General features: G+C 38.0%; 1 protein-coding gene across 4 annotated transcripts in view; it reads right to left on the reverse strand.

Moving 5' to 3' along the window:
* The window catches only part of LOC128555067 (von Willebrand factor A domain-containing protein 5A-like), a 150,222-nt gene that overhangs the window by 20,594 nt on the left and 109,883 nt on the right, over window positions 1–19,745 (reverse strand). For 3 of the 4 annotated variants that reach the window (XM_053536424.1, XM_053536426.1, XM_053536422.1), the window contains 6 exons: window positions 19,109–19,194; window positions 18,791–18,905; window positions 14,861–15,031; window positions 11,415–11,598; window positions 5,712–5,920; window positions 3,017–3,055 (listed from right to left, as the gene is read on the reverse strand). In XM_053536424.1, the coding sequence (XP_053392399.1) occupies window positions 3,017–3,055; window positions 5,712–5,920; window positions 11,415–11,598; window positions 14,861–15,031; window positions 18,791–18,905; window positions 19,109–19,194 (804 nt within the window). The remainder of the gene's footprint in view (window positions 1–3,016; window positions 3,056–5,711; window positions 5,921–11,414; window positions 11,599–14,860; window positions 15,032–18,790; window positions 18,906–19,108; window positions 19,195–19,745) is intronic. The other variant, XM_053536425.1, reaches the window with a different exon arrangement.

Here is a 19,745-nt window from a genome sequence, read left to right on the forward strand (position 1 = left end):
GATGTTTTTCAATGATATATACACAGCTTTATGTTACATATACATTGGACCATACATTGTTTTTTTAAACGTTTGGGTTTGAATTTGCATGTCTGAACATCTACATTTGCTAATTCTTTTAAACACCTACTAATATTCAAATATCATTTGTAATAACATTCCAATTTTTAATTGGTGGAAAGAAAAGAGAATCAAGAAATGTGGCAATTCCACAAAAGACAGGTTTCCAAACTTTGCATCATGCCAACAGATTCTGTTTAAACTATAATGTGTCTGTAGGACACTGGTTGTGCCCCCCATTGGTACATTTTTCACAATAATTCAACAATTGCTGTGTTAATGGGGTTTAGGCTAAACAAACATTTTATGAAAAGGATTCATTATTCTAGGCCATATATTTTTGAGCTATGAGCATCACAAACTAAAAATCCACTATTTTGGCTATTTCAAGGGCCATAACTCTGTAATAAGTAAAAAGATTCTCAAGAAGAATACCATGTGTGAAAGGTCACATCATGATAAAGACTCAAGCAAGGTTTCATGAATTTACATTAAATATTTTTTAAGCTAGGCACATAATTAGGTGAAAATGTGCATATTTTTACTATTTCAGGGGCCATAACTTTAAAAATAGGGGGTGGAGCCGGCCAAACAATCAGAGGTGTGCAAGTTTATATCATGATTAAGACTTATGCAAGTTTTCAACCATTTATATTAAATACTTTTTTGAGCTAGGTGCGTCAAAAGGTGAAAATAAAATGTGCAGAGCAAATTTGACCTTTTAGCTCAATTTGTGACCTTGATTTTTGACCTACCGGCCTGGTTTATGTACTGGGCAAATTGCCTTCTTGCCACTTCCCTATACATCAAGTTTAAAGTCAATACATGGAATGGTTATTAAGTTATGCACCTGACACAAAATAAACTAGAAAATGCTTTTGTAAAAAAGCGCATGTCTCCCCCAATGCAAAGTCCTATAGGCAAGAAGTCAATAGGGGTCAGGAGCAAAAGTCAAAGAGACACTGATGGTTGGCTGCAATAGGGATCATCTACTTGGCATGTCCAATCATCCCGCTAAATTTCAACACTCTTGGCCTAGTGGTTCTCAAGTCACTGTTCAGGCTTCTGTGACCTTGACCTTTGATCAAGTGACCTCAAAATAAATAGGGGTCATCTACTCTGCATGTCCAATCATCCTATTAAGTTTCAACACTGTAGGTCAAGTGGTTCTCAAGTTATTTCCAAAATATGATTTTACATGAACAGGCCACTGTGACCTTGACCTTTAATAGACTGACCCCAAAATCAATAGGGGTCATCTACTCTGCATGTTCAATCATCCTATGAAGTTTCAACATTCTGGGTCAAGTGGTTCTCAAGTTATTGATCGGAACTGGTTATCAATGTTCAGGCCCCTGTGACCTTGACCTTTAACAGAGTGACCCCAAAAACAATAGGGGTCATCTACTCTGAATGAACAATCATCCTATGAAGTTTCAACATTCTGGGTCGAGAGGTTCTCAATTTATTGATTGGAAATGGTTTTCCATGTTCAGGCCCCTGTGGCCTTGACCTTTAACAGAGTGACCCTAAAATCGTTAGGGGTCATTTACTCTGCATGACCAATCATCCTATGAAGTTTCATCATTCTGGGTCAAGAGGTTCTCAAGTTACTGACCCGAAATGGTTTTCAATGTTCAGGTCCCTGTGACCTTGACCTTTAATGGAGTGACTCCAAAATCGATAGGGGTCATCTACTTTGCATGTACAATCATCCTATGAAGTTTCAACATTCTGGGTCAAGTGGTTCTCTAGTTATTGATCGGAAATGGTTTTCAATGTTCAGGCCCCTGTGACCTTGACCTTTGACAGAGTGACCCCAAAATCAATAGGGGTCATCTACTCTTCATGACCAATCATCCTATGAAGTTTCAACATTCTGGGTCAAGTGGTTCTCAAGTTACTGGCCGGAAATGGTTTTCAATGTTCAGGCCCCTGTGACCTTGACCTTTAATGGAGTGACCCCAAAATCGATAGGGGTCATCTACTTTGCATGTACAATCATCCTATGAAGTTTCAACATTCTGGGTCAAGTGGTTCTCTAGTTATTGATTGGAAATGGTTTTCCATGTTCAGGCCCCTGTGACCTTGACCTTTGATGGAGTGACCCCAAAATCGATAGGGGTCATCTACTCTTTATGACCAAACATCCTATGAAGTTTCAACATTCTTGGTCAAGTGGTTCTCTAGTTATTGATCGGAAATGGTTTTCAATGTTCGGGCCCCTGTGACCTTGACCTTTGAAGGAGTGACCCCAAAATCAATAGGGGTCATCTACTCTTTATGATCAATCATCCTATGAAGTTTCAACATTCTGGGTCAAGTGGTTCTCTAGTTATTGATCGGAAATGGTTTTCAATGTTCGGGCCCCTGTGACCTTGACCTTTGAAGGAGTGATCCCAAAATCAATAGGGGTCATCTACTCTTCATGACCAATCATCCTATGAAGTTTCAACATTCTGGGTCAAGTGGTTCTCTAGTTATTGATCGGAAATGGTTTTCAATGTTCAGGCCCCTGTGACCTTGACCTTTGACGGAGTGACCCCAAAAACAATAGGGGTCCTCTACTCCAGCAGCCCTACAACCCTATGAAGTTTGAAGGTTCTAGGTCAAATGGTTCTCCAGTTATTGCTCGGAAATGAAGTGTGACATACGGACGGACCGACGGACGGACCGACGGAAGGACGGACGGACAAGGCAAAAACAATATGTCTCCTGGGGGAGACATAATGAGACACAAATTTAACACCTGAGTTCCAATAGCAACACTGACTTCTGACCTAGTTGATGTCAAAATTGTGAACAAAACTTTAACTATAAACATGAATTGTGGGTCAAGTAATTAATTATGAAATACATTGTGATTATATGATTAAAGTATAGACCTTTTTACATTGAAAGCATGCCCATGTACACACTACCCAAACCATTATTCATTTCATAAATAAAGCCTTACCAGGTCACTCTCAAACAAGCCACACATTTTCAAGCTGCACTGCAACGAAAGTGGAATAAAACATCAATTATAACAATAATTACCTTAGTCAACAATGCATCTAAGATAAAAACAAAGCTACTGTTGGGCAATTAACATCTTTAGTCAGTATTAACTAGAGCTATCACTGAAGGTGATGAATGAACCCCCTGCATGCACTAACTCACTGCAAATTACAATTTGTGACACACACAAGACTGCATAATTATGTGGACTGTATGTATATAGACTCTATGTATATAGTATAGTAAAAAGAATCAAACTGTCATAACTATGCAGAATATTTTTCTAAAAAACCTAACATGTGCCATGTACAAGTTAGGTTGGTACTGATCATTTTTGTGATGGTTCGGGAGATTAGGTGCGAACAAGATTGCATATGCAGACTATGTATATAGTAAAGTAAGTCCCATAAATCTGTAGAATATGTAAACTAAAAGAACTTAACATGCACCATGCACAACTAGGATTGGTACTGATTACTTGTGAGAAGTTTCATTCAATTGTGTGCAAGGGTTCAGGAGATTAGATGCGCACAAAATTGCATATGCAGACTCTATGTATATAGTATAGTAACAAAAAACAAAGTCCCATAACTCTGCACATCTTTTTCTAAAAGCACCTAACATGCACCATGCACAACTACTGTTGTGACTGATTGTTTTAGTGAAGTTTCGTTAAATTGCGTCAAGGGAATGAGGAGATATGGTGCGCACAAGATTGTGTTTACAGACAGACTGACTGACAGACAACCTGAAACCAGTATACCCCCACTTACAACTTCAATGTTCAGGGGGTACAACAAATCATATTGTCAATGTAAAATTTTTTTTTACCAATTCCTCTCTATGTCAAAGCTACCCACACAGAAAAATTATAGTTTGCTACTAACACTTGCTGCAATCATGCCATGAATATCAGGCAAATATGCCGCAAACACTTTTGATACATCTGATATAAATATTTGCCAGATGATCATTTTTAAGTGTTCACATTTCACAGTCAAGCAAATTAGATTTGCTGTGAACAAGTTGCCATGAACTTCCGGTGAACAAGTAGTTGTGGCCTTCCCGTGAACAAGTTGCTGCAATCACCCCACGAAATAGTTGGTGCAAATATCCTAAAAACTAGCTGAAAACCATGACTTCCAAGCAAAATCTGGCCACAAATTGCCCGCAAAACAGCATGCACAGAAAAAGTGGAAGTCGGTATGTCAATGTAGTTAACCACTAATTACTCTGAGGTGACAATATGTCAATGCAGTTAACTGAATACTATACTGAAATGACAGTATATCAATGCAGTTAATCCCTTTCTGCACCGAGGTGAGAACAAATTAATGGAGTTAACCAGTTTTTGCACTGAGGTGACAATATGTCAAATTGAATGTAGTTAACCACTTTTTGTTCTGAGGTAATGGTATGTCAATGAAATTGTAACTGAACTATTGCTTAGCAATCAAATGTCCCCTATAAGACAGTGTTATTATTACACACTTGTAAATGCATTTCTACATGTAATATAGTTTAAAGTTATTGCAGCATCCATGATTAGTCAGGTTTTAAACAATTTGTTGCAACTTTTTCTTTGTTAAAGTTGTTAAAGATGTGACAGATAAAAATTGCTGTGCATTAAATAAATATAGCCTTCTATCTACAAACCAAGTTTTGTGAAAGATATTTTGTACCTTTATAGCTATCTCAGGATATTCCTAATAACTTTAAGACAGACAGACAAAATGAAGACTGGAGAGGAGGCAAACAATAAGCACTTGTCAGTGACAGGTCATTAAGGAACTGAAAACAGGCGCTAACAAGACAGTTTGCTTAACTTTTCCAAAATGTTTACCAAAATATTATTTTGATTATATTGTAAGTGTGAATAATGTAAAAAGGAAGAGATTTTTGGTGTGATGAGGGTGGGTAAGGTGTTGTAATGTGAGTGGAAATTCATGACTTCCAACTTGAATCCGGCATAACTATATATATTTTTAATGAACTTGAGCTAACCTTATCAATATGTAAAACTTACCTCATCAATACCTTAAACTTACCTAATCAGTACTTAAAACAAACCTCACCAATACTTAAAACTAACCTCATCAATACCTAAATTTACCTTATCAATATGTAAAATTTACCTCACCAACACCTTAAACTTACCTCATTAATAACTTCAAACAAGAAGCTGCATTTAATAAACGCTTGATGCCCCCGGTGGCATCCTTGTCGATACAAAGCAACCTAAGTCCAAACGAGGTCAAGTTCAAGGTCAAACTGAGGTTAGGTGATGTCTGAAGATGAGGTTACATCTGCATTAGTATCAAGTCATTCTAGTAAGAGGTACGGATGTTAGACGAAACGGTCCCATTTGGTTAACCAAGAGATGGCCCATATAAAGCAACCTAAATAAGTCCAAAATGAGGTCAAGGTCAAGGTCAAACTGAGGTCAGGTGATGTCCGAAGATGAGGAATGGTCACAGGTTACATCTGCGTTAGTATCAAGTCATTCCAGTAAGGGGTATTGATGCTAGACGAAACGGTCCCATTTGGTTAACCTTGTACGGACTGACGGACGAACAGACGAATGAACGGACGGACAGAACAATCACTATATGCCTCCCGCATCAGTAGATGCCGGGGGCATAAAAACTTACCTCATCAATACCCTTTTTATAATCTTTTGACAAAGTAGGCACTGGACAAGATCGCTGGACAGATTTACCCTCAACTCTCTTTCCCTCCGTATCTATGGCAACAAATGATGTGTATTTTGATATAATGTTGCCCTGACAACTAATATTAATGATTTTTTCCCGCAGTGTCTGGATATTTTCACATTCCTCCTGGAACCTATAGTCATCATCTGCAATATGAAACATAAATTGGGGATCATTGGCTAAACCTACAAGGACCCAAGTTCCTACCCAGCTTATGTCAGCACAGTACTTCATCACAAAACTTCATTATTTATTCCTTTAGGAGACATAACACATCAGTTATTAAAAGCTTTCAGGCTAGGAAACATTAACAGTCATTTTACTTACACTAAATTTTTAAGCAAAATTTGCTCTACCTACAGTAAACCATAGCACATTTAAACAAGAGGGTCACTGGCCCTCAAGCGCTCACCTTTGAACAAGGCTTCAAGTGTGTTTGAGTAAAGTAATGGTACTAGTACAAAGTTCGGTCTCTTCTATTTTAGCCTATATTATATACAAGTCACACACATTTTTGAACTTAGGGCAATAATTTGAACAATTATGATAGACAGTACAACTCTGATATCACATGCCAAATATCAAGGCTCTAGCTATTATTGATTCAGAGAAGAAGATTTTCAAAGTTTCTTATATATAAGCCTATAGTAAGTATATGTTGCACACAAAGGGCAACATAAATTGAACAATATTTGTAGAAGGTCACACAAAGACCATTTGTGTGAAATTATTTTAAAATTAAGCTAACAGTTTTATACAATAAGATTTTCTACTGTATACATATAGGAACTAGCAAATTCGATGAATTGGTATCCCCCGCCGAAAGGGTTTGTGGTGAGGAATGGCAAAAAAATATATCCGGCAAAAAGTTAAGGATGTTACTAAGAAGCAAATGATTTCATTAGTCAAAATCAATTTAACAGAAAATAAATGTTTTAAGTGTACATAATAAATGTATGTTATATTGATCCTGACTAATGAAATTATTTTGAATAGAATAAGCTTAGCTTTTAGAATTAAATGGAGTTATTAAATATTTGAAATGTGAGCTTGAAATGTAACTAGAACGAAATACTGCCTTTGAGTAGTTTGGCACCAAGTGTTGCTATTTAAAATGTACATTTGAACTTAAAAGACGGATGTCCTTAAGAGAGCACAACCAAGAAAGATATCTAGAACATGGCTGGCGGTGGGATGGTTGTGGATGTTGAAGGTATGAACATTTAAAAAAAAAAGGAATGGAAAAGTTTTAAAAAAAAGGAATGGAAAAAAAATTTTTTCGGGGGGTGGGAGGTACAAAAATTTATTTGATTATAAATATTGATGGAAAATTAAAAATGAAAAAAACTAGTATGTGTCTGTAGGACACAGGGTGTGCCCCCCCCCCCCCACTGGTACATTTGTCACAAATAAGGGATACTAATTCAAATGTTTGCAAAGTCTTAAGCGGGTATAACCTCAACAAACATTTTATGAAAAGGATTCATTATTCTAGGGCATATACTTTAGTTATGAGCATCACAAACAAAAATTACACTATTTTGGCTATTTCAAGGGCAATAACTCTGTAATAAGCGTTAAGATTCTCAAGAAGAATGCCAAGTGTTCAAGGTCACACCATGATAAAGACTTATGCAAATTTTCATCCATTTATATCGTATACTTTTTGAGCTAGGTGCGTCACAAAGTGAAAATGGGAATTTTTGACAATTTCAGGGGCCATAACTCTAAAAATTGGGGGTGGAGGCAGACAAAAAATAGGAGGTGCGCAAGTTCATATCATGATAAAGACTCATGCAAGGTTTAATAAATTTATATTAAATCAGGGCTCTCGCGAGTGGGCGACTTGAGCGAAATAGGCACTCTAGAACTTCAAACTCCGCTCAAATCTAACCTCAAAGCGAAATGCAAGTCGCCAGATTTTCTTTGATTTCTGCACTCGCTAATTAGTGCTACCCGGACTGTTGACAATTTGCACGGTGTCATAACGAGTGCCGAATACACAAACACACGCCGGTAGCATAGTTTAAGCTCCTCCTACTTCAGGTACTTGCGAGATTTTCCCGAGAAGTGTGAAAGCGAATCAAATTATCCGATACACCTCGTTGATTGTGTTCAGCCAATTAGCGTCGCATTTACGTCTTTGACACTTCGTTTTTAATTGTCAACATGTTCGAGTGCAAAAAGCAAAGTTTTTTTTTTTTAAGAAACTGCTGATTAACCATGCGATTAATTGGAATTTGGTACACAATTATTTGTTATCTATGATAAAAGAACGACATGTAATGTATTAACAATGTTTAAATTGACTTCCATCGATGAATTTATTTGAATATGTATTTCTAGATTACACAGTTTACTTTCAGTTTCATTCGGGTGAGATTCTGAGATTCCTCGGTGAATGACTCGGTGTTAATAATAAACACTTCATACAAGATATAACCAAAATTTGGCGGGTTACATTTACAGAATTGGCTTGAATTTTGAAAACGGTTTTTTTCAGAATTTTTTAACGAAGCAATAACCACTGTATGGGAAATGATCTAACTAAGAAAATGAATGGTCACATCAATACTTTTTATCAAGAAACAAGAAAATTACAGCCACCTTTCGAATCACTCGACATCATTGCGGTAGGAAAAGTCTTCCCACTTCTCCCTAAAGTCTCCCCACTGCTCCCTAAATCTGCTTGAAGGAGAAGTGACTTCTCCCAAAAAATTGGACCTAGCTAGACCCCTGTTAAATACTTTTGACCTAGGCGCGTCACAAGGTGAAAATGTGCATTTTTGACTATTTCAGGGGCCATAACTCTGGAAATAAGGGGCAGACCCAGATAAAAACTTGACAGGCATCATCGCAGTATGTTGGTTCTTGTTTATTTCAAGTTTTATGAAATTCTACCAGCTAGTTACTGAGAAATGGCTGCAGACGGACAAAAATGTGCATTTTTGACTATTTCAGGGGCCAAAACTCTGAAAATAAGGGGTGGACCCGGATAAAAACTTGACGGGCATCATCGCAGTATGTTGGTTCATGTTTATTTCAAGTTTTATGAAATTCTACCTGCTAGTTACTGAGAAATGGCTGCAGACGGACACACACACGGACGGACAACGCCATTTCAATACCCCCCTCCCGATTTCATCGGCGGGGGATAAAAAGTGACCATGCTCCCTGTCAGCCATGTTTTTTGATGAATCAGAATAATTTGAACAATCTTGGAAGAGGGTCACACAAAGACCATTTGTGCAAAATTATTTTAAAATCGGGCGAGCAGTTTCACACAAGAAGATTTTTTAAATTTCCACTATAACCATGTAGGGAAAAGTGACCATGCCCCCTGGCAGCCATGTTTTTTGACGAATCGGAATAATCTGAACAATCTTGGTAGAGGGTCACACAACGACCATTTGAGTAAACTTATTTTAAAATCGGGCGAGCAGTTTCACACAAGAAGATTTTTAAAGTTTTCACTATATACATATAGGGAAAAGTGACCATGCCCCCTGGCAGCCATGTTTTTTGACAAATCCAAATAATCTGAACAATTTTAGTAGAGGGTGACATAAGGACTATTTGTGTGAAATAATTTCAAAATCGGCCCATCGGTTTAGGAGGAGATGATGTTTGAAGTTTTTTCCATTTTTAGTCAGTTTTAAGATAGGTGTGCAAAAATGAATATGTCATCTGTATCTTAAAAAACAAGAAAGTAGGTCAGTAGGTCAAGGTCACAGTCAAGTGACCCCTAATTACTTGGGGTCATCAGGTAATTATAATCAAACTAGGAAATATGATCAGATAATTTTTGAAGTATTTTTTCCTATATAACTCATATATAAACTAAATGACCCTCGGGGCAGGGCCTCTTTTCACCCCAGGGGCATAATTAGAACAATCTTGTTAGGGATCCACTAGGCAATGCTACATACCAAATATCAAAAGCCTAGGCCTTGAACTTTCAGTCAAGAAGATTTTAAAAAGTTTTTCCAATGTAAGTCTATGCTAAACTTGAGACCCCTAGGGCAGGGCCTCTTTTTACCCCAGAGGCATAATTTGAACAATCTTGGTAGAGGAACACTAGGCAATGCAACTTACCAAATATCAAAAGCCTAGGCCTTGCAGTTTCAGGAAGATTTTTTTTCCTATATAAATGTAAGTCTATGTAAAACTTGGGACCCCCGGGACGGGGCCTCTTTTCATCCTAGGGGCATAATTTGAACAATCTTGGTAGAGGACCATAAGGTGATGCTACATATCAAACATCAAAGGCCTAGGTCTTGTGGCTTCAGACTAGAAGATTTTTAAAGTTTTTTCCTATATAAATCTATGTAAAACTTGGGACCCCCGGGGTGGGGCCTCTTTTCACCCCAGGGGCATAATTTGAATATTCTTTATAGAGGACCATTAGATGATGTCACATGCCAAATATTGAGGCTCTAAGCCCATATTTGAGCCTAGGGGGATAATTTGAACAATCTTGGTAGAGAACCACTAGATGATGCTACATACCAAATATTAAAGCCCTATGACCTGGGCAAGAAGATTTTTAAAGTTTTTCCTTTTGGTTGCCATGGCAACCAGAGTTCTGTACGGAATTCAATTCTTTGAACAATTTTCAAAGAAGACCATCCAAGGAACATCCCAGTGAAGTTTCATCAAAATTGGCCTGGTGGTTTAGGAGGAGATGTTGTTTAAAGGAAAGTGTGGACGGACGGACAGACGGATGGCCGGACGGTGAGCGATCACAATAGCTAAAAAGATGCACAGAACATAAAGTTCCATTTCATTTAGATTTTTGCAGCAAAACGCTGTGAAATTCTAATTAAGTTAACTTATCTGAATCAAGAAATATACTATAAAGGACAAAAGGCCACTATAAATTTCATCCTGTTTTACACAATCTATCAGAAATACACAATGTAGAAAATTCAATCCCTCAAAAATGCTAATATTATCCAGTCGTCACTAAACACAATGCAAATGGAGTCATTCTGAGGAAGCTGCCAGTTACTTGAATGTAACCTATGAACACTGTGAGACAAAATGAGAAGAAAAGTGCAACTGCAAGATGATTTGGTATAAAAGTCATTGTCCAACCACACATCACTTTGAAAGAATTTTCAAAATCAGGCTACTGAAAAAGATATTTGACAAAATGAACTGAGCACGACGGCAGCCATTTTCATTTTGATGACTAAATTTAAACAACGCTAAATTAGTTTGTGTAATGCATGACAGCATTTTTTTCATTAAAAAAATGAGAATAAGAGATGTCAAAATTCCCAAAAATGCAGGTTTTTAATATGTTATCCCCTTCGTTAACAGTTACCAGACATAACAGTGACCTTGACTTAATGGCCACAAAACTTATCACCAGTCTTTCTTTAGTTTCTCTACATACATAGTTCCATTGCAATATCTCATTCCTACTTCAAGTTATTGACCGGAAATCATTTTCCTACTTTAGTGACAGTGACCCCAAACGAAAGAAACTTGCTATACACCAAGCTTGGTAAAGTTTGAACATTAATAACTTTCAAACCAATTTCAAAAATTCTTTCAATGACTTCTGTGGTTGAAGACTTAACAGAGATCAAGATTGCCCTTCCCTTAAACAATGTTTGGAAAAATTATTATTACCTAAAGCTAAAGATGCAGACTCCTGGTCTTGAAGAAGCTTAATCTGGACTTTGGTTGCTAAGCGATGAACTGGTGCAGATGTACTTATATCATCTGTTTCACATATGGTGAAGGTCATACTGTATGATACAGGTTTTCTATCCTGCTGACCTTTCAAGGTCACTGTACTCGGTGCATAGACAGTCTTTAATGAAAAGAAAAACATGTTTATTAGTAAGTTTAAGGTTGTGACTGATTGAATACTTGGCAATTTCAGTGTAATTATGTACTAGTATTCATCATTCTACAGACATAAAGAAGCTCAATGCATACACACTGTTCCTAAAAACCAGAAAATGCTGAAATCATTAAATTGGAGAATACCGGTTACAGGTGTAACGGTCAGTTATTTCCCCAGTCAGTTCTTTCCCCGGGGAAAAAACTGAATAGTTAGTTTCCTCCCCGGGGAAAACAATTGACTAGTCAGTTTTTTTCCCCGGGGAAGAAACTGACTGGTCAGTTCTTTCCCCCCCCTAGTCAATTTTTTCCCCCCAATCGCAACTGGTTACTCTTGATCATTCTTATGGGGGGAAAAAAACTAACTAGTCAATTCTTTCCCCCCCCCCCCTCATCAATTTTCCTGGCTAGTCAATTATTTCCCCTGTTAGTGAATTGGAACTGGTTATTCTTGGTTATTCTTAACTAGCCTGTTTTTCATTTCCGATAGTCGGTTTTCATTTCAATTTCATATAAAATAAGAAATATGTTTCATATTTTGTGTAAATTAAAGAAATATTTTTAAAAGAACTTATTTTAATTTCTGTTGTATTTTTTTTATTTGCCTTTTTCCTGTTTCAATTTCTTCTAAGGTAAGGAAATTACTGCTGGTCAGTTCTTTTCCCACGTAGCCAGTACCTGACCAGTAAGGTGGGGGAAGTAAATTGACCAGTCAGTTCTTTTCCCCCTAGCCTGTACTTGCTCTGTTAGGTGGGGGAAGAAATTGACCGGTCAGTTCTTTCTCCCCTAGCCAGTACTTGACCTGTCAGGTGGGGAAATGAAATTGACCAGTCAGTTCTTTTCCCCGCTAGCCAGTACTTGCTCTGTTTGGTGGGAGAAGAAATTGACTGGTCAGTTCTTTCCCCCCAGCAAGTACTTGACCTGTCAGGGGGGGAAGAAATTAAACCAGTCAGTTCTTTCCCCCCTAGCCAGCACTTGACCTGTCGGGTGGGGAAATGAATTTGACCAGTCATTTCTTTCCCCCCTAGCCAGTACTTGACCTGTCGGGTGGGGAGAGGAAATTGACCAGTCAGTTCTTTCCCCCCCTAGCCAGTGCTTGACCTGTCAGGTAGGGGAAGAAATTGACTAGTCAGTTCTTTCCCCCCTAGCCAGTACTTGACCTGTCAGGTGGGGGAAGAAACTGACCGGTCAGTTCTTTTCCCCCTAGCAAGAACTTGACCTTTCAGGTGGGAAGAAGAAATTGACCAGTCAGTTCTTTCCCCCCTATCATATGCTTGACCTGTCAGGTGGGGGAAGAAATTTACTCAGTTCTTTCCCCTCTAGTCAGTACTTGCTAGAAAGAGCTGACCGGTCAATTTCTTCCCCCTCTAGCCAGTACCTGCTCTGTTAGTTGGGCAAAGAAAATGTCTGATCAGTTCTTTCCCCCCTAGCCAGGTCAATTTCTTCCCCCTCTAGCCAGTACTAGCTCTGTTAGGTGGGCAAAGAAAATGTCTGGTCAGTTCTTTTCCCCCTAGCCAGTGCTTGACCTGTCAGGTGGGGGAAAAAATTGACTGGTCAGTTCTTTCCCCTCCAAAGCCAATACTTGCTCTGTTAGGTGGGGGAAAGAACTGACCGGTCAATTTCTTCCCCCACCTAACAGAGCAAGTAATGGCTAGGGGGGAAAGAACTGACTGGTCAATTTCTTCCCCTACCTGATAGGTCAAGCATATGCAAGGGGGAAAGAACTGACCAGTCAATTTCTTCCCCGCACCTGACAGATATTAAATAGTAATGGCAATCAAACAGAAGTTGAAAAATTTGATTTGACAAAAAAAAACATTGATAAAAGTTACAAAAAAGAAACATACAGGTTTATTCAAATGAAAAACAATACCTGTTTCATCTGAAATTTAAATGGAAAATGAATAACAATTCTATCCGAAATAACAATACCGAAAGAATCCAGTAATTGAAGGGAAAACTAGGGGTAAAGAACTGACTAACTAGTCAGTTTCTTTCCCTATCAGAAAACTTATTCCAAGGGGGGAAAAAACTGACTAGGGGGGGGAAGAAACTGACTAGTCAGTTTTTTCCCCGGGGGAAAGAATTGACTAGTCAGTTTTTTCCCCGGGGAAAGAACTGACTGGGGGAAAAACTGGGCTGTTACTGTATCTAAAATGCTGTTTGTCATAATTGGTCCCCTATTTTAAACATATTCATTTCTCATTGATTGTAGAGAAAGGTCTCACCCCTATACCATTCAACGACTGTTTTCTGAACTTATGACCAGTTCTCAAGCCCTGGAAAGGGATTGTGGAGAACACTATCAAATTGCACGTTCAACTGAATTTGAACACACAACCTCAGCCTCAATGTTCTTAACATTCTACCCTTGCATAAGTTTGCCTCCCTTTTAAATTTTGGTTTAATAATATAAACTATGCCATTAACATTGGTTTACCACTTAAGAATTTTCTGTAGTTAATTAGCTTAACCTTAATTCTGCTGGTGGAAAGTGATTCTGCCTTTTCGACCAGTGCAGACCTGATCATGGTCTGCACTGTTCGCTATTCAGTCAGTAAAGTTTCAGTGAATACCCCTTTCAAAAATAAGTGGTACTGCCCAAATTGAACAATGGATGAGTCCATTTTAGAAATTTAGCAAGGTAAAAGTTAATAATCCTTAGGTAATCTAAAGTGATATTAACTATTTTCAGACATACATACCCTACACCATGACCCGATCCCTCAGGACTTGGAGGTGAGAGGTTAGAATCCCACCTGGATCAATCTGAGCTGCCAGCTAGTTCAAGATTGAAACTTTAATGAGCTGCCAGCCATTTAAAGATTAGTTACTGATTGCTTACTTTTCTGGTGATTGGCATTTAAGGAAAAGGTTCAGGAGGTACATACGGTATGCACATGGCAAAAAATTGGTTAACTCTTTCAACTGAACCTGTGAGTTTACACTTCAATAAACAAACCTGTTACTTTTACTTATACAAGTAAGAAGCTAAAATCTTTGACCCCTGCACACTGCAGTTGATATTCTTTAACCACTTTTCACCTCTGATTCATGTGGGGAAGTTGGCAGTTACTTGCACGTTTACATGTTTGTACTGGTACAGAATCCAGGAACACTGGTTAGGTTAACTGCCCGCCGTTACATGACTGAAATACTGTTGAAAAACAGCGTTAAACCCAAAACAAACAAACAAACAAACTAACCATTTTTAAAAAAACTAGTCTTACATGTTTATCAACTCCCTGCAAGATAGCATACAAAGCCATTCTTTCACCAGCAGATATTATTGTTGGAGGTTCCGTAGGAATGGAAACAGGGGTCACATCAGGGGGTAGATCCCAGCTGATGGTAATATCTGTTATAGCTGGCTGCATTGCACACTTCAGTAATGATATGACCTGTGCAAAAAATGAAAACATTAAATGTTAACATAATGCATGTAACATCTTGATGTCAAGGGTAGCAGCGTGCACTGCAATAAATTTGAGACATCTGTAAAAAATGTCGAAATGCCTCAATAGCCTAGTGGAAAAGTGCCTGCTTCGAGTGCGGGAAGTCCCGGGTTCGATCCCCTGCCACGTCATACCAAAGACGTGAAAAATTATACCAGTAGCTCTCTTGCTTGGCGCTAAGCATTAAAAGGGATACTGGCCTCTTTTCCCTCATACCCTCGTGGCAATGGATTTTATAAGGAATGAGGTGTTGAGAGCGATTAATGTAAGTTGTAGAACTTGCTTCACAATCTACCTAAAATAAATTAAACAAAACTAAAATGTTATTATGTCACACTGTGAACCTTGTAATAATATGTGTAATGGAAACCAGACAAAACCTCTGCTGTTGATATTTCACAAACAAGAGGACCATGATGGTCCTGAATTGCTCACCTCTTCTCACATGACCAAGTTTTGAGTATGACGTCCATTTTTCTATTATTTGACATAGTGACCTAGTTTTTGAGCTCATGTGACCCAGTTTTGAACTTGACCTAGATATTATCGAGATAAAAAATTCTGACCAATTTTCATGAAGATCCATTGAAAAATATGGTCTCTAGAGGTCACAAAGGTTTTTCTATTATTTGACCTATTGACCTAGTTTTCGAAGGTACGTGACCCTGTTTTGAACTTTACCTAGATATCATCAAGGTGAAAATTCAGATCAATTTTCATACAGATCCCATGAAAAATATGGCCTCTAGAGAGGTCAAAAGATTTTAATAATTTTAGACCTACTGACCTAGTTTTTGACCGCAGCTGACCCAGTTTCAAACTTGACCTAGACATCATCAAGATGAACATTCAGACCAACTTTCATACAGATCCCATGAAAAGTATGGCCTCTAGAGAGGTCACAATGTTTTTTTTATTATTTGACCTACTGACCTAGTTTTTTAAGGCACGTGACCCAGTTTCAAACTTGATCTAGATATCACTAAGGTGAACATTCTGACCAATTTTTATGCAGATCCATTCACAAGAATGGTCTCTAGAGAGGTCACAAGGTTTTTCTATTTTTAGACCTACTGACCTAGTTTTTGACCGCACATGACCCTGTTTCGAACTTGACCTAGATATCATCAAGATGAACATTCAGACCAATTTTCATACAGATCCCATGAAAAATATGGCCTTTAGAGAGGTCATAAGGTTTTTCTATTATTTGACCTACTGACCTAGTTTTTGATGGCACGTGACCCACTTTCGAACTTGACCTAGATATCATCAAGATGAACATTCAGACTAATTTTCATACAGATCCCATGAAAATTATGGCCTCTAGAGAGGTCACAACGTTTTTCTATAATTTGTCCTACTGACCTAGTTTTTGACGGCACGTAACCCAGTTTCGAACTTGATCTAGATATCATCAAGGTGAACATTGTCACCAATTTTCATGAAGATCTCATGAAATATATGGCCTCTAGAGAGGTAAAAAGGTTTTTCTATTTTTAGACCTACTGACCTAGTTTTTGAATGCACGTGACCCAGTTTCGAACTTGACCTAGATATCATCAAGATGAACAATCAGACCAACTTTCATACAGATCCTGTGAAAAAATATGGCCTTTAGAGAGGTCACAAAGGTTTTTCTATTATTTGACCTATTGACCTAGTTTTTGATGGCACAAGACCCAGTTTCGAACTTGACCTAGATATCATCAAGGTGAACATTCTGACCAATTTTTATGGAGATCCATTCACAAGTATGGCCTCTAGAGAGGTCACAAGGTTTTTCTATTTTTAGACCTACTGACCTAGTTTTTGACCGCACATGACCCTGTTTCAAACTTGACCTAGATATCATCAAGATGAACATTCAGGCCAATTTTCAGACAGATCCCATGAAAAATATGGCCTTTAGAAAGGTCACAAGGTTTTTCTATTATTTGACCTACTGACCTAGTTTTTGACCGCACGTGACCCACTTTCTAACTTGATCTAGATATCATCAAGAGGAACATTCAGACCAACTTTCATACAGATCCCATGAAAATTATGGCCTCTAGAGAGGTCACAAGGTTTTTATATTATTTGACCTACTGACCTAGTTTTTGATGGCAGTTGACCCACTTTCCTACTTGACCTAGATATCATCAAGGTGAACATTGTCACCAATTTTCATGCAGATCTCATGAAATATATGGCCTCCAGAGAGGTCACAAAGGTTTTTCTATTTTTAGACCAACTGACCTAGTTTTTGACCGCACGTGACCCAGTTTCGAACCTGACCTAGATATCATCAAGATGAACATTCAGACCAACTTTCATACAGATCCCATGAAAAATATGGCCTTTAGAGAGGTCAAAAGGTTTTTCTATTTTTAGACCTACTGACCTAGTTTTTGATGGCACGTGACCCAGTTTCAAACTTGACCTAGATATCATCAAGATGAACATTCTGACCAATTTTCATGAAGATTTGGTGAAATATATGGCCTCTAGAGAGGTCATAAGGTTTTTCTATTTTTAGACCTACTGACCTAGTTTTTAAAGGTACGTGACCCAGTTTCTAACTTGACCTAGATATCACCAAGATGAACATTCTGCCCAATTTTCATAAAGATCCCATGAAAAATGTGACCTCTAGAGTGGTCACAAGCAAAAGTTTACAGACGCACGCACGGATGGACGACAGACGACGGACACTGCGCGATCACAAAAGCTCATCTTGTCACTTTGTGACAGGTGAGCTAAAAAGGGATAGACAAAACCCCCTGCTAAACATTTAACAGAATATAATCATAAATAAGCCACAAAGTCATCAAAATATTTTTTTACATTTCAGCATCAACAACTTATTCATAAAATTAAGTTTAGTAAACTGTTATTGTCCTTGAAAATATTTTAAAGTTAATCAGAAAATGATGAAAATTCTGCTAATTCACTTGTCCACTTCAATAATCATGTGGAGTGCTTTCTGTGTGGGAGGGAATTTGTCCTACTTTCGTGTGAATGTTATAGTAATGACAAGATACATGTAACTGGGTTAGACAGAGGAGTTTACCCTATTAAATTTGACTTTTGGAATCTCTTACATAAAATTATTTTCCTCTCACTATACCAGTCCTAATATGAGCCGTGCCATGAGAAAACCAACATAGTGGGTATGCGACCAGCATGGATCCAGACCAGCCTGCGCATCCGCGCAGTCTGGTCAGGCTCCATGCTGTTCGCTTTTAAAGCCTATTGGAATTGGAGAAACTATTAGCGAACAGCATGGATCCTGACCAGACTGCGCGGATGCGCAGGCTGGTCTGGATCCATGCTGGTCGCATGCCCACTATGTTGGTTTTCCCATGGCATGGCTCATATAATGTTTGATAATGTTAAATGCAATATCTGAAAAGTGATGTCAAGAGGCACTATTATAATATCTGACCCAAGTGAACTTAATGCTGCCTTACCCCTAACCAAAAGATGGCTGCTGCGTACTAAGGGCAAACATGAGGTTTGATGGGTTTAAAAGATACAGCAAAATCGTGAACTGTGCCATCAAACATTTACATGAAAGCAATGTAAGTGGTGACAGAGATAAACTCCACTTCTTCTTCACAATAATCAATATATAAAACCATAACTAATGTTACCCTGTTAGCACCATGTTAATCATTGATATAGCAAAGTTTCTACTATGTTTACAAGTATCTAATCTACCTTTGGCTGTATACGATCCTGGCCAGCAATAAATTCTGCCTTGCCTCCACCATTATTTGCCATACCTTTCACTAGAGCAGTGGAAACACCGTGACCAATACCAAGTGTGAAAACCCTGGAAACAGTGAAGTATGTATATTCAAAATCATACAAGTGTCAATCAAAGTTACAAAAAACTCACATGGCTCTTACTTCGGTGGTAATACTCACTTACTATATTTTCAAAGAAGTCTCTGTCATAAATATTCCCTCGGGCTTCTGCAAAAGGTAATACACAAAAAAAATTATTACCGACATATTAATGACATGAATGGGTACCTTGTACTTGTGTTCTGCGACTGTTTTCTGACCAATCCAATCACTTTATCTGTGTTGCTTACACCACCATCTGTTAGTACAAACACCTGTAAAATATCTTTAAAGTTTGTCTGTTTGTTTTGGGTTTCATGCCATTTTTCAATAGTATTTCAGTCATTTAATGACGGGCAGTAAACCTAACCAGTGTTCCTGGATTCTATACCAGTACTAACCTGTTCTCCGCAAGTAACTGCCAACTTCCCCACATGAATTATCAGAGGTGGAGGACAAATGGTTGTCAGACACAATGTCTTTTATCAAATCATGGAGAACATAGGCCCTGCCTGGGGATCTAACTCGTGACCACGCGATCTCTAGACCAACGCTCTCCCTACTGAGCTAAGCGGGCAGGCAAATTATATCGTGTCCAAATTTCATATATGAAAGTATGAAAAGTTATTTATAAATATCTCTGAAACAAACAAAACAAACATATTTGTGTATACATGACTGTATAAACAGTATCATATGTCAGGTTTATATTACTACACATGTATTTATGTAAACACAGTACAAATTAACAGTGCCAGTAAATTAACAAGAAGTGTTTTTAGCAAGCTCAATATTGTTTACTAAATATGAAAACATTGTATGGCAC

The sequence above is a fragment of the Mercenaria mercenaria genome, chromosome 2 (assembly GCF_021730395.1).
Source record: "Mercenaria mercenaria strain notata chromosome 2, MADL_Memer_1, whole genome shotgun sequence".
Taxonomy (NCBI): domain Eukaryota; kingdom Metazoa; phylum Mollusca; class Bivalvia; order Venerida; family Veneridae; genus Mercenaria; species Mercenaria mercenaria.